We start from the raw sequence: 15,211 nt of genomic DNA, 5'->3' as shown, positions 1-15,211 counted from the left end.
TGCTATGAGAATGCCTGTTCTCACTTTCAGGTGATGTTGTCAACAAGAAGCAGGCAGCATTACCTCCTGCAAATGTAACAAAACTTGTTTGAGTGATTGGCTGAAGTAGGACCATGTGGATTTGTAGGTGCTAAAGTTTTTTACATTGTTTGTTTTAGTTTTGAATGCAGTTATTTTTTTGTACATAATTCTACATTTGTAAGTTCAACTTTCATGATAAAGATATTGCACTACAATACTTATATTAGGTGAATTGAATTATACTATTTCTTTTCATAGAATATCAAGGTTGGAAGGGACCTCAGGAGGTCATCTAGTCCAATCCCCTGCTCAAAGCAGGACCAATCCCCAACTAAATCATCCCAGCCAGGGCTTTGTCAAGCCTGACCTTAAAAACCTCTAAGGAAGGAGATTCCACCACCTCCTTAGGTAACCCATTCCAGTGCTTCACCACCCTCCTAGTGAAAAAGTTTTTCCTAATATCCAACCTAAACCTCCCCCACTGCAACTTGAGACCATTACTCCTTGTTCTGTCATCTGCTACCACTGAGAACAGTCTAGCTCCATCCTCTTTGGAACCCCTTTCAGGTAGTTGAAAGCAGCTATCAAATCCCCCCTCATTCTTCTCTTCTGCAGACTAAACAATCCCAGTTCCCTCAGCCTCTCCTCATAAATCATGTGCTCCAGCCCCCTAATCATTTCTGTTGCCCTCCTCTGGACTCTTTCCAGTTTTTCCACATCCTTCTTGTAGCGTGGGGCCCAAAACTGGACACAGTACTCCAGATGAGGCCTCACCAATGCCGAATAGAGGGGAATGATCACATCCCTCGATCTGCTGGCAATGCCCCTACTTATACTGCCCAAAATGCCGTTAGCCTTCTTGGCAACAAGGGCACACTGTTGACTCATATCCAGCTTCTTGTCCACTGTAACCCCTAGGTCCTTTTCTGCAGAACTGCTGCCTAGCCACTCAGTCCCTAGTCTGTAGCAGTGCATGGGATTCTTCCTTCCTAAGTGTAGGACTCTGCACTTGTCCTTGTTGAACCTCATCAGATTTCTTTTGGCCCAATCCTCTAATTTGTATCCTATCCTGCCCTCCAATGTATCTACCACTCCTCCCAGTGTAGTGTCATCTGCAAACTTGCTGAGTTTGCAATCCACGCCATCCTCCAGATCATTACTGAAGATACTGAACAAAACCGGCTCCAGGACCGATCCTTGGGGCACTCCACTTGATACCGGTTGCCAACTAGACATGGAGCCGTTGATCACTACCCATTGAGCCCAACAATCTAGCCAGCTTTCTATCCACCTTACTGTCCATTCATCCAGGCCATATGTCTTCAACTTGCTGGCAAGAATACTGTGGGAGACCATATCAAAAGCTTTGCTAAAGTCGAGGAATAACACGTCCACTGCTTTCCCCTCATCCACAGACCTAGTTATCTCATCATAGAAGGCAATTGGGTTAGGCATGACTTGCCCTTGGTGAATCCATGCTGACTGTTCCTCATCACTTTCCTCTCCTCTAAGTACTTCAAAATTGATTTCTTGAGGTCCTGCTTCATGATTTTTCCAGGGACTGAGGTGAGGCTGACTGGCCTGTAGTTCCCCAGATCCTCCTCCTCCCCCTTTTTTTAAAGATGTGCAGTACATTAGCCTTTTTCCAGTCATCTGGGACCTCCCTCGATCGCCATGAGTTTTCAAAGATAATGGCCAATGGCTCTGCAATCCTATCCGCCAACTACTTTAGCACCCTCGGATGCAGTGCATCCAACCCCATGGACTTGTGCTCATCCAGCTTTTCTAAGTAGTCCTGAACCACTTCTTTCTCCACAGAGGGCTGGTCACCTTCTCCCCATACTGTCCTGCTCAGTACAGTAGTCTGGGAGCTGACCTTATTTGTGAAGATAGAAGCAAAAAAAACATTGAATACATTAGCTTTTTCCACATCTTCTGTCACTAGGTTGCCTCCCCCATTCAGTCAAGGGTCCACGCTTTCCCTGACCACCACCATTTTGCTAACATACCTGTAGAAACCCTTCTTGTTACTCTTAACATCCCTTGCTAGCTGCAACTCCAGGTTTGATTTGGCCTTCCTGATTTCACTCCTACATGCCTGAGCAATATTTTTATACTCCTCCCTGGTCATTTGTCCAATTTTCCACTTCTTGTAAGCTTCTTTTTTGTGTTTAAGATCAGCAAGGATTTCACTGTTAAGCCAAGCTGGTCGCCTGCCATATTTGCTATTCTTTCTACACATTGAGATGGTTTGTTCCCACAATCTCAGTAAGGATTCTTTAAAATACAGCCAGCTCTCCTGGACTCCTTTCCCCCTCATGTTATTGTCCCAGGGGATCCTGCCCATCAGTTCCCTGAGGGAGTCAAAGTCTGCTTTTCTGAAGTCCAGGGTCCGTATTTTGCTGCTCTCCTTTCCTCCTTGTGTCAAGACCATCTCATGGTCACTGCCTCCCAGGTTCCCATCCATTTTTGCTTCCCCTACTAATTCTTCCCTGTTTGTGAGCAGCAGGTTGAGAAGAGGTTTTTTTGTTTTTTACAGTGCAAATATTTGTAATAAAAAATAAATATAAAATGAGCACTGTACTCTTTGTATTCTGTGTTGTAATTGAAATCAATATATTTGAAAATGTAGAAAACATCCAAAAATATTTAAATAAATGGTATTCTATTATTGTTTAACAGTGTGATTAATTGTGCAATTAATTTTTTTAATCGCTTGACAGCCCTACTTAAAACATAAAGCTGTTTAAAATTGAATTAGAAAATGTCTACCTATGTTAAGGTCTAAACTTACCAAATCATTTAAATTAAATTTAAAAAATACTAAATAGTGCATGTTTTAAAGAAAGTTCCACCAGTTTTAGTGATCTGAGTTACTGGCTAAGCATGTGGAACCAGAGTTCTAACTTGCCAGCAAGTTAAAGAAGTATGGATTGGATGAATGGACTATAAGGTGGACAGAAAGCTGGCTAGATCATCAGGCTCAACGGGTAGTGATCAATGGCTCCATGTCTAGTTGGCATGCGGTATCAAGCAGGGTGCCCCAAGGGTCAGTCCTTGGGCTGGTTTTGTTCAATATCTTCATTAATGATCTGGAGGATGGCGTGGACTGAAAACTCAGCAAGTTTGCAGATGACACTAAACTGGGAGGAGTGGTAGATACACTGGAGGGTAGGGATAGGATACAGAGGGACCTAGACAAATTAGAGGATTGGGCCAAAAGAAATCTGATGAGGTTCAACAAGGACAAGTGCAGAGTCCTGCACTTAGGAAGAAAGAATCCCATGCACTGCTACAGACTAGGGACTGAGTGGCTAGGCAGCAGTTCTGCAGAAAAGGACCTAGGGGTTACAGTGGACGAGAAGCTGGATATGAATCAACAGTGTGCCCTTGTTGCCAAGAAGGCTAACGGCATTTTGGGCTGTATAAGTAGGGGCATTGCCAGCAGATCGAGGGATGTGATCATTCCCCACTATTCGGTATTGGTGAGGCCTCATCTGGAGTGTTGTGTCCAGTTTTGGGCCCCATTCTACAAGAAGGATGTGGAAAAACTGGAAAGAGTCCAGCGGAGGGCAACAAAAATGATTAGGGGGCTGGAGCACATGATTTATGAGGAGAGGCTGAGGGAACTGGGATTGTTTAGTCTGCAGAAGAGACGAATGAGAGGGGATTTGATAGCTGCTTTCAACTACCTGAAAGGGGTTCCAAAGAGGATGGAGCTAGACTGTTCTCAGTGGTAGCAGATGACAGAACAAGGAGTAGTGGTCTCAAGTTGCAGTGGGGGAGGTTTAGGTTGGATATTAGGAAAAACTTTTTCACTAGGAGGGTGGTGAAGCACTGGAATGGGTTACCTAAGGAGGTGGTGAAATCTCCTTCCTTAGAGGTTTTTAAGGTCAGGCTTGACAAAGCCCTGGCTGGGATGATTTAGTTGGGGATTGGTCCTGCTTTGAGCAGGGGATTGGACTGGGTGACCTCCTGAGGTCTCTGCCAACCCTGATATTCTATGATTCATACCTCAACCCCCTGCTCAAAACAGGACCGATCCCCAACAAAATCAGGAGGGGTGGATAAATATTAGATCTCCAAATGGCACTAGCCAAAACAAAAAAAAACACTGGTTTGGGGGAGCACCAAGGGGAGGACTGAGAAGGAAGTGCTGTTGCTCTGCAGATACTGTTTGCAGCCTTTGGCATAGCACTCTGTTAGGGTCAAAAAATGGCAGATGAACAGCATCCAAGTCACAAGCAGTTTACTCTGGGAAGCTTTTTATTAACATAGCCCTGTCTCCAGAGGTGATCTCCAGCATCAACTATTTGCCATAACTATGAAGTGCTGAAGTAGGAGTAGCCGTTGGGAGTAGTTTATTACTCTTCTTGTATTTTAATGTCAGTAATAAGTAATTCAATGAAGAAATGTCAGCCAAAAAATAAAATCCCCTTCACCTTCACACAGTTTAATTTTGATCCTGTAATTTGATGAAATGAAAATTACACTCCCCCATAAGGGAGAGTGGCTTTTTTTTCCAGTGATAGCTTGTTTATTTTTCTACACCTAAAATAAATAAATTTAAAATAAAATGAAAAGTAACAGTCAATAAAAAGCCCAAGCAGTGCATTGCATCCAAGCATAGAGGAAATGAGAAATACAAAGTGAACCTAGTCCAGCTTGTTGGTGATACAGTGTAACGATCCACTTGGGGGAGCTACTGGGTTATTCATTGCCCAATAGATAATGGAATGTCAAGTAATTAAGGGGAAGTAGCTTGTTTGCAACCTGGCTGACACTGGAAATTAGCCCTGATTCCAGCAATCTCCTGATATAGCTGCACAGGTGCATATCCGAAGTGTGGACCAGGAAAGTTACTATTTGCTCCAGTGGAGTTTACCCAGGTTTGCGGATAAACTCAACTGATGCAAATTGTGGCCTTCCTTGTCTGGAGAGCATTTGGAATTCACACTGGTGCATATTGTGATGCTCCCAGGGGTACCCTGAGGCACATCGCTACCACCTGTCCGTAGCTTGCAGAAGCCTTGTCTGTGCCTGCCAGGGGTCAGCTCCCTGACTCCACCAGCCACATGCAACACAAGCACCCACCTCTCAGCCTATGCAGACTCCACCGTCCCCTTATAGGCTAGCTATAGATACGCTCCAACACCCTAGTCCTCCGAGCATCTCTGTGGTGTGCAACCCCAGTCATAGTCCCAGAATGACCAGATCCTCTGTTCCTAAATGAAGAGTACACCAAAGCTTACGAGTTATGTGCTGGGTCACAGCTCCACTCAACGCACAGCCCTTAGATTTGTTTATAGAGAAAATAAGCGTAAATTCATTTAACAAAGAACAGGGATTCACATGATAGCAAACAAATATTGGAAACAAAGGATTACATGTAAAACAAAATCATAACACACATTCTAGAGCCAAAACATAATTAACAAGATCCCCTCTTCTCTAATAAGACATTGCTTACCCAAAGTCCTTCTCACAACGTTTTTCAACCAGGATGTCAGAGACCCTCCTTTCATAAGACCAAAGCCACTGTCAGTTTGTCTCCCCAGATGGAGGATGCCAGGGCATCCTCTGTACCTCTGATTCTATTATTCTAAATGCTAAACAGCTTTTGACAGCAGTAGCCTCTTCTGCAGGTGAAGGGAGAATATTTTCTTCATTTCCCTTTATTCAGCTAGCTCAGTTCAATGACTGGCTCATTCAAAGTTAAGAAATCAATTGGGCATTGAAAAGGCAGGAAAGTTTGTTTTCCTCTCGCAATCTGTGAATAAAAATAAGGTGAGAGAGGATGAAATCTGTTAATTTTAAAATCCTGAAGGACATGGTAACTAGAAACAATCAGTTCACTTTGCTAACTACAAATAATACTTTCTTTGTTTAATAAACCCATTAGTTTTAAATGCAAAACATGATCTGATAAACTTTTTTCTTATGTATTCAGCACATTTAAGATAGCTTTATTCATATATATATATATGAATAAAGCTAATTCATATATATAAAATGCTGTTTTTGTGCAGTTTAAATTGAATTTAAATTTCCATCCTAATACAGCTTGACAGAAATCACAAGTAAAACATTAATCATCTAGTAGATAAGAAATGCATCATTACCCATTTCCTAGCATAATAAAAATGTAGAAATTAGGAATTTGAATAAATGTAAATTAAGCTGTGAAATTACTTAAATATAATGTAGTATATCCTCCTGGTTAACAAAAAGAAGCACCAAATTTAGTGTATAGGTTATATTTAGTTGTAAATCACCATGTTTTAATGGTTACCAGCTAATGAGAATAACCTTTTTCTTTAGGAAAATAAATAAATAAAGTACAAATGCAGAACACAATTTAAAATTGAAGATTTCAGTCAAAGTTTTCTGCTTGCTGATTTAAATCATGATTAGAATTGGTGACTTAAATTGTTTGTTTAAAGCAGTCCACCCTGCTGGCTTCTACTTTAACAATGGAGAGCCTAACATCTCCTCGTAATAGCCATTCAGTTTTCACACAAAGAAGAAAAAAAAAATCAAAAACTCTACAACAATATGTTCTTTGCCAGATTCATTGTGAAATCCTAATAAGATCATCATAACTTTATGGCAGTTCACATCTTTCAGGAAAAAATTACTCCGTGTCAACCATGAAGAAGACAATGTTTCCCATATGTAGTATAACTTGGATGCACAGTGTTGTTTTCTTTACTTCTGTGGAAGACAATTAATGGGTCCCATTGGGGAAATCCAAGTGCAATTTTCATTGATAATTTTTTGTGATTTGTGGAAGGGAAGGAGAATTGAAAGTTATGAAATAAGAACTTCTAAATGATGACTCCAGGGAGCGTGTGTGTAATTCTGAACTGCTACAAGGCACTTCAGCCCAGCACTGCCTTAACTGTAGGACCTTAAGTCAAGCATTTAGGAACGGTGCATATTTGTTTAAAATAAAACATCTCAATTCATGTAAACAAACGAAGAAAACCCACCCTTACTCATGAGTTCATTTATTACTAGAGAAGTCCCTTTGCAATGTGCAATCCCTGCCCGGGTTTGCAGCTGATAGTTTACAATTCCTTGAGCCTCATGGCAGCATATTCCCGTTTATGCTGTGTGCAGTCTTGTGCCACTGAACTTCAGGAGCCTTCTCAGACATGGGTCTGTAGCTGTGCAAGTGACCCCTTGTAGCACTGAACATCCAGGGCTGAGGTTACAAAGAGGCCATTTGGTCCCCAACTGTCTGAGTTCTTTCCTTGCCAGGGTTAGCTGCCAGTGGAAAGACTGTCAGTCCTTGCCAGGAAAACTTTCCTTTCTTGTCAAGCCTCTGGCATAGCTTCAGCCTCCCCATCTCCTTGTCTGTGCAAACCAGCTTCTCCCCTGAGAAGTTCATTGTGTGGGGGGTGATCATTATGCATTATTTGTATGGTGGTAGTGCCTAGCAACCCAGAGCCCCTGGCCTAGGCACCACAATCCCAGCCTCAGAGAGTTCTGCGTCTACGTGTCAGACAGGATGCAGGAGGTGATGAAATAGACGAACAGGGTAGGGTGGGCTGGGAGGATGAAATAACCATAAAGTAAACAAAGTTTAGCAGGAGGGCAGTTTTAGATTATGAAAGCACCATTAGCCAGTGAATTGTGTGGTAAAACATCAGGGTAGCCAGGGCCGGCTCCAGCGTTTTTGCTGCCCCGAGCGGTGGTACTTCGGTGGCAGCTCTAGAGCTGCCGCTTCATTCTTCAGGGGCAATACAGTGGCAGGTCCTTCCCTCCAAGAGGGACTGAGGGGACCCGCTGCCGAATTGCCGGATGTGCCGCCCCTTTTCCTTGGCCGCCCCACGCACCTGCTTGCTGTGCTGGTGCCTGGAGCCGGCTCTGAGGGTAGCTCTTCAACAATCTACTTCTCTATCTGTGTTCATTTTCCCTTCTGCTGTCTCACTAATTCCATCTGTTTCAGGAAGGGTGGGTTTGATTTAAAAATTCTTTGCAAATTCCAAGTATTTCATGTTCTATTTCAGAGGCATAAATAATGCAAAACAGTGTAACATTCCCCTGAAATGTAGTGTGCTGCTTTTCTCTTTCAGCATCACAGACAGCGCTGTGGAGCCCTTAAAAGCAGAGCTGGCGGAGTTGGAACAGTTGATTAAAGACCAGCAAGACAAGATTTGTACTGTAAAGGCTAATATTTTAAAGAAGGAAGAAAAAATCCGGAAGATGGTTCTCAACATTAACGTATCTACGAGAAGGTGAAAAGAAGGAGGAACTTATATTCTTACCAAATAAAGACAGAAAAGGGGAAATAATGAAGAGAAACTGTACAAATAAAGCGCCTAAGAACAATGGCCTATAAAATTTCATATTAGTTCATACACGTTACATTCGATTTACTGGTGAGGTTGGTGTTATCCATGTCAATGACATGAATTCAGATTTCTTCTAGAGCTTTGAAAGTATCTCTTCAGTGTCTTTAGACATAGGCTGCTATGAGACAGTTATTTGCTATTTATAACCCACTTTCCCTCCCTGACCCCATTTTATAACTAGCTGCTGCTCAGGCTTGCCCCTTTTTTCCTACTGGGCAAAAATGGGCTACCATGATGTCATGAAAAATGGTATTGAGTCCCCTTTTTGCAGAAAGTTCTGAAATCCCTCCAGATCAGAATGGTCTGCAATACCTTCAGGGATTTACAAGTCCTGAAAAGAAATCTGTAAATGCTTTTACAGCTCCAGAAATAAAACATTGTTTAGCATATGGCTCCTTATATCGTCACAGGGGTGATGTCATATTTCCATAGCTCTCACGGAATTTTATTATGGGGGCGGGCTATAAAATTTAGTACAAGCATCACCATGGAAAGGATCTCTTGTATTTTATATGCACAGGTGTTAATTCCATTTTTATTGCATACATTCATTTGGAAAGGATTCATTAAAGTACCCATTTCCTCCCAAATGCATGTTCATGTACGTTTTTTGTACATGAATTATTCCAATGATTTTAGTTAACTGCCAATGTGTTTTCCTGCTGACCGCTCCAGCATACTGTGTGTAAGGGCCCAGCACAGCATGTTCATGAATTTGAAAAGCATATTCAAATGTGGCATAAATTAGAGCCCTGCAACCTGGGGGTCGGGACCCAACTACAAGTGTCGAGTCCAGGTCAGGTGGGAAAACAACCGGACCCTCCTGGGGTCAGGTCTGCTCTCCTCCGCCACTTCTGCTCCTGGGTGCAGTGTTGGCTACGTGCCACCACCTTAATCCAGTCCAGAGTGAGTGTGCCCGCCATGGAGCGACAGGACTTCTTGCTACACAGCAGCAGGGGCGGCAGATGGCAAGAGCAGGGCATGCAGCTGATAGGGCGTGTCGCTACAGTTGCACTGACCCCAAGCAGGAAGAGCAGTGCTGACCCCAGAGGCAGGAGGCGGCAGTGGGGACTCAGGTTCGTGGGGGGAGGGGTGGAGTGGGGTCAGGTTGGAAAACAAATTAACCCTCATGGCCTTGGGTTCTGCTTCGGGCCTAAAAATTAGTCCTGATCAGACTTCTAGCACAAGTACATTGAGCTAAACTTAATGTGAAATGCAGAGAATTCTAGCTTCCTCCAAAGTTTAGGCCATTCTTTCAAGGTTTTATAATGTACAAGTACCTCTTCTGTTCCATTTTTTTATTGCGTGTAAACTAGAAAACATTCATCTGTGCGTTAGCAAATCTGCACTGTGTGGCGTCTTGACCTTTTCAGGCACGTTTCTCAAACGCTACAAAATGTGACATTTTAGATGCTCTTCATAGGAGAGAGGAATGGATGAATCTCCATTTTCAACTTTGGTATGTCACGGCTGATAGGAATTTTAAAGACGCATTGGGGACTTAAAACTGGTTCAGTACAGCATTTCAGTTAGCCCTGGACTAGACTGTAACTGAATTGATCAATCTCAATTGTCGGTAGAACAAGGTTTATACCATGTGAGCATTCACTTGCTGGCTTTACATGATTGATTTACTCATTTTTTCTAGATAGGTTCCTCACTAATGAGACTTTTGGGGTGATGTCTTAGCACAGTTCAGTTTTCTGAGCAGAATATTCATTCTTTAAGGAATATTACAAATATCACTTCAAATGTGTATAAGCAAAATAATCCCTTTGAGTAGGATGCCATGTTGCTTTCCCTGAAAAGGCTTTATGAAAAAACTACCAAGACCTCTGATACATTGGAGTTAAGGCCTTTCTTTGTAATCGGTCAAAAATGTTAAGCTAAAAGATTAGATACAAGTCTTTGTTTATGCTAGAACTAAGTCACCTGTGTTGATTGGCACTTGGAAGTTAGTCTTAATTATACACTCTCAACAGGATACACCATCAGAAGTTCTGTTGATCTTCAGGGTCGTATGTAAGCCCTGCATAAATCTGTAAATCCGACTAGGACTGTTTCTGTAGAAAAACTTAACAAATATACTGTGTGTGAGCAAAAAATTGTACAAAGTAGAATATCAAATTGTATCATAAAATTATTTTTCTTTTTATATAAAAATCATTAAAAATGATCACCTATTTTTTTATGAAGTGGAGTGTTTGGATTGTGAAGTTCACGTTTGAAATAGTAGTTGAATTACCTTTTTGGAAATGTAAGTGGTTTTTTTTTAAATCCACTTGTTTGGAAAAAGTGTTGTAAATTCTTATTAATGTGATAACGCTGCCTCCAGGCTGAGCCCCTGAGACAACTTTTCAGTAAACATCCACGCAGCAGAGGGGTGACTGCGGCACATATAAACATACCCAAGCTACCTTTGATCTACGTAATCTGAATAACCGCAGCAGTGAAACTGCAGCAGCATGTGCTGTATGGCCCTGCGTATGTATTGGAGCAGCTAGCCTGTATTGTCACCTCTGCTGCCACGGCTTCATTGTTATTGTTGTTTGAGATAGTTAGATCAGAGTTAGCACAGGTATATCTATAAATGTTAAAGTTAATAATGAGGTCTGAGAGCATTATATATGATAAATATGGACATTATATATATATATAAATATAAAAGTAGCTGATGGGTCTGGTGACAGTTGTTCCATGCAGGACTGAAACTTCTGGAGTTGGGACCACTACAGAGCCCACTTTCTTAGCCCCAGGAGAAGTAGAATGACTCATTCCCTAACCCAGATAGAACAAAAGTGTACTGCCCTTAGGCCTCTGTCCCAGCCTCCATCATCACAATGGCAGGCTGCAGTGATGTGGGGCTTTTGTGGGAGTGGAGAGGAAACGGGAATTCTGAAGGTATAAAAAGAGTATTAGAAGCTCTGTTCTTTACAACACATGACTAATGCTCTCTGTGTTGGATTTATTGCTAACACACAAGTTGATGCAATAATGCCTGATTCACCATTTGGATAAAGTCCAGAAAGGAAGGACTACTACTGAGTGTAAAACTGGGGTTCCATATGACTATCACACGCCTGTATTCTCCTGTGCGCTAATATTTATGCAAGGGAAGATAGGCTACTGTTTCTTTTGTCTTGGGCGTAAGAGTTCCGTCATGATGTGCAGATTCCACCGATGGGTCAGAGTGCCTGGAAAGAACTCCCCAAGCTCAGAGTTTGTGGCGCTACCTGAGGGTATTGCACCACCTTTGCCAAGGTGCCTAGCAGTGAGTAGGTTCTTTTCAGACCACTGTGGAGCTCCTCAATACAATTCATTAGCCTCCCACTCTGTCTATTCTCTACTTCAGAGCAGTTAAAATTTTAGGGAGCATCTCTACACTGAGCCACAGGCTCCTGGTGGCGCTCTGCTGGCAAGGAGTTGTTCCCTGCTGTCCTGTTCCCTTCCAAAATTGCTCAGGCCAGGCTGACTGTGTCACTGCACTCAGGCTGTCAAGCCTCGTCTCTACCTCCTCCTGAATCATCATCTTGTGAGTCAGTCAACAAGCCTGAGATTCTAGAACCACACTGCCTTCAAGTGTGAAATCCATGGCTCCCTGCACAGAGCCAGTCCTGTTAGCAATGCCTCTGGCAGGTGTTACATTAGTAGATGTGACACAGCCTGTGATGGAGCCTGCTTGGCAGCTTCAGCCCTTCCACCCTCCGTATTGATACAGCACTATGCAATGCCTGCTGAAGGTGAAGAGAGAAACCAGGATATGGATGGCTTCTCTAAGGCCAAGCGCACAGCCCTGGGGAAGATAATGAAAACGTTAACTCCATACAGGAGGGTCTTGGCCCATGTCCTAATTATGGAGCATCTGACCTTTCTCTGCTGCCTCTACAAGAAAACCTGCAAGGGGTGCGGTTAATCGGTACTTGGAACCAGCCCTTTCTCTAGACAGTGCCTCTTCCCCTACCTTCTCTTGTTGGCTGGGTGCAAGCTTAGCCTGTGATGCTGGAAGCCTCTAGCAGGGTTGACTAGAAATATTGTACCAGCTCCACAAGAGTCTGGTGGTGGACACTATGATTAGTTAAGCTGAAAATAGCAGACTGACAGGCTGGGGCTGCCATCCCATGGATTCAATCTATACGTGTTTGTATGGCTTTCACCACGGTAGAGTCTAATTCCCGATGCTACAGTGCCCAGGAAAGAAAGGACTGTCGGGCTTGTAACGGATGCTCCTACGTTGTCAACTCTGCCATTAAGTATCAGTTTGAGCTTTGTTTCAATGGTGGGGTGAATCCTCTGTGTTGCAAGCTGTGACCTGCAAAGGGGGCGGACTTGGCCAGAGGTGTTAGAGCATCATCTGATGTCCACTAGGCAAGCAGGGCCGAACCTTCCGCTGATGTAAATAGGTATTGTTCCAATGGCTTTGCTGATGTAAATGGTGTTGCTCCATTGGAGCAATGCCAGTTTACACCAACTGAGGATCTGCCACTAATTCAGTACTTGAATGGTTTCCAGGGGAACCATGGGTGAATGGAGTGTGCATCTTCCATTGCAATAGGCGTGGAGGTTGCAGGTTGTGCCAGAGGCACTGAGCTTCAAGTGATTTTTCTTGGCCACATTTATTGCAAATAAATAAATAAATAATATGACTGTTAGGCTAGCGTTTAAATTCAGTCCTTTAAACCAGTGCAGTTGTGTTGCAGAGTGATGGTTCTGTCAACAGAAGATGTCCGTGTACATCAAGGGGGAATAAAACACTTCCAAGTGGGAACGTTTTGCTGTTCCTAAACTATTCTACTTCATGACAATGCCCCTGCAGATCCTCCATTGCCACATGCCGCCTGCTCTGCCTCATGGTAACAGGGCCCATTTCAAAGCAGTTGGGCCTTCAATAGGAAGGATGGTCCAGTGGTTTAAGTATTAGTCTTGAATTTGGGAGTCCCAGGTTCAATTCCTGGTTTTGCCACAAAGGTCTAAGATGACTCAGGGAAAGTCCCTTAAGGTCTGTCTGCCTTGCAATAAAAAAACCCACCATGTCTGAGTCTGGGTCAGCTGGCTTGAGCTGCAGGGCTAAAAATAGCAGTGTAGATATTCGGGCTCAGGTTGGAATCTGGGCTCGGCGACCCACCTCTCTGGTGGGGTCTTAGAGCCTGGGCTCTAGCCTGAATGTCTACACTGCAATTTTAGAACCCCAAGCCCCAGTCATCTGACCCAGGCCAGATCCAGCTGTAATGCGGGTCTTTTATTGTTGTCTCTGTGCCTCAGTTTCCCATCTATACAATGAGGATAATAGCCATGCCTTCCCTTGTAATGGGGGCCACATGAGTACCAAGAGTTGGAAATGTGGGCGTGTTCATTTGTTCTACCCACCCAGCACGAAGTGTGTGAATTACCTTGCTGTGCCTCACTTCCTCTGTTGATCTGAGCAGTCTTGGAAACCAGCCGTCTCCCCCGCAATGGGGCATGTGCTAGGGTATCTTATGGCTCCTGAGTAACACGTAGATTGATGAAGTTGGGTCAGTCTTTGGGCATCAGCAAGGTGTCTGCTGCTCAGAATTCTCCCACCCTTCGAGGGGTTTCCAGTTCAAATTTTTTCTTTGCCAGTGTTTTCCCCAGACTTCCTGATCTTCCACGTTAGCCTTTTAACAGCCAATATTATTCCAGGGAGCTTATCTGGGCAGCAGGAGGGAGCCAGGCTCTTGTCTGAGTTCGTACAGCACCTAGCCCAATGGGGTCCTTGCCTGGGAGCCCGGGAACCACCGCAGTACAAATTCATAACCATACTAATGTGATTTCCCGATATTCCCGTTCCTTGGTCACTGCATCAAATGTACTTCTATTCAAAAGGATCAGAGTTAGATATCAAGCATCTTAAATCCCAGCACCAGTATTTTCATTTGGTTCCTTTCCAAGGAGGGAACAAAATAGTGGTTTGGAGCCAAGATTTTATGAATTTAAAACCATAGTCCGGACACCGCCTTTCAAACAAACAAAGCCGAAATGCATGAAAGGGAAAGATCACCCCTGTGCAAATGGAGAGGTGTATTTTTGATATGTCACACAACACTTTGTCCATGTAGCTAGCAGTTTGGATTTTAACAGGTGGGTGGTTCTTTAACAAGGGAAATTCACCAGCTTGGTGGTTTGAGGTTTGAAAGCTTTGAATTGGCAGGCCCCTTTGGAACTAACAGAGCCCGACGGTTCTGGGAAGCGTGTGTTTGCTTTTCATAACTTTCGTAACTTGTGCAACTGGGGAGAGTGTGCTGCCAACCCAGCCTTTAGGAGTTCTGAATATTCCTAGAACTGAAGTGTTAGAAGGGCAGTGGACCAACCCCCATTAGAATGATACTTTGTATTTGGCTTGAACCTTCCAGCTGGGGATCTCAATCTGTGTGTCAAACATTTCAGCCTTACCACGCCAGGGGTGTGAAGTATGGTGAGTATTAATCCCCATCTGCCCGAGGAGGAAACTGAGGCGTGAAGGTTAAGTGACTTGCTCAGTGTCCTACAAGAAACCAAGAGGAACAGCCAGATGAAGAACCCAGATTTAGGAACCCAAATCCCATTGAAAAATACCAGCAGCCAACTCCTTTCTCTTGTGGTTTAACCACGGGATCACACTTCTTTCTTCCATCCATAGGAGACTTCCTGACAATGGGTTTCTTATTCTGCTAAACAACAAAATCAACGACACTGCAGCTTTGGGTGATCTTGGGGCTAGGCCCCACCTTTAAAACCCACTCCCAGAATTCTTGGCCTCCCCTGCTTCACACTGATGGGCAGAGTTGATTTTAATTTGGCCCTAATCTGGCATTCGTGTAGAACCAAGGGTTTAG

At 43.5% G+C, this 15,211-nt stretch overlaps 1 protein-coding gene across 4 annotated transcripts in view; it reads left to right on the top strand.

The window, feature by feature from the left end:
• TRAF3IP1 (TRAF3 interacting protein 1) overlaps nucleotides 1–10,576 on the top strand; it is a 92,891-nt gene extending 82,315 nt beyond the window's left edge. For 3 of the 4 annotated variants that reach the window (XM_039494882.1, XM_039494883.1, XM_039494884.1), the window contains one exon: nucleotides 8,103–8,268. In XM_039494882.1, coding sequence (XP_039350816.1) covers nucleotides 8,103–8,268 — 166 coding nt within the window. Of the gene's footprint in view, nucleotides 1–8,102 lie in introns of all 4 variants that reach the window. The other variant, XM_039494881.1, reaches the window with a different exon arrangement.
• The last annotated feature ends 4,635 nt before the right edge of the window (nucleotides 10,577–15,211 follow it).

Source organism: Mauremys reevesii, linkage group 11 (genome assembly GCF_016161935.1).
Source record: "Mauremys reevesii isolate NIE-2019 linkage group 11, ASM1616193v1, whole genome shotgun sequence".
Lineage (NCBI taxonomy): Eukaryota > Metazoa > Chordata > Testudines > Geoemydidae > Mauremys > Mauremys reevesii.
This window is presented reverse-complemented; position numbering and strand designations above follow the sequence as displayed.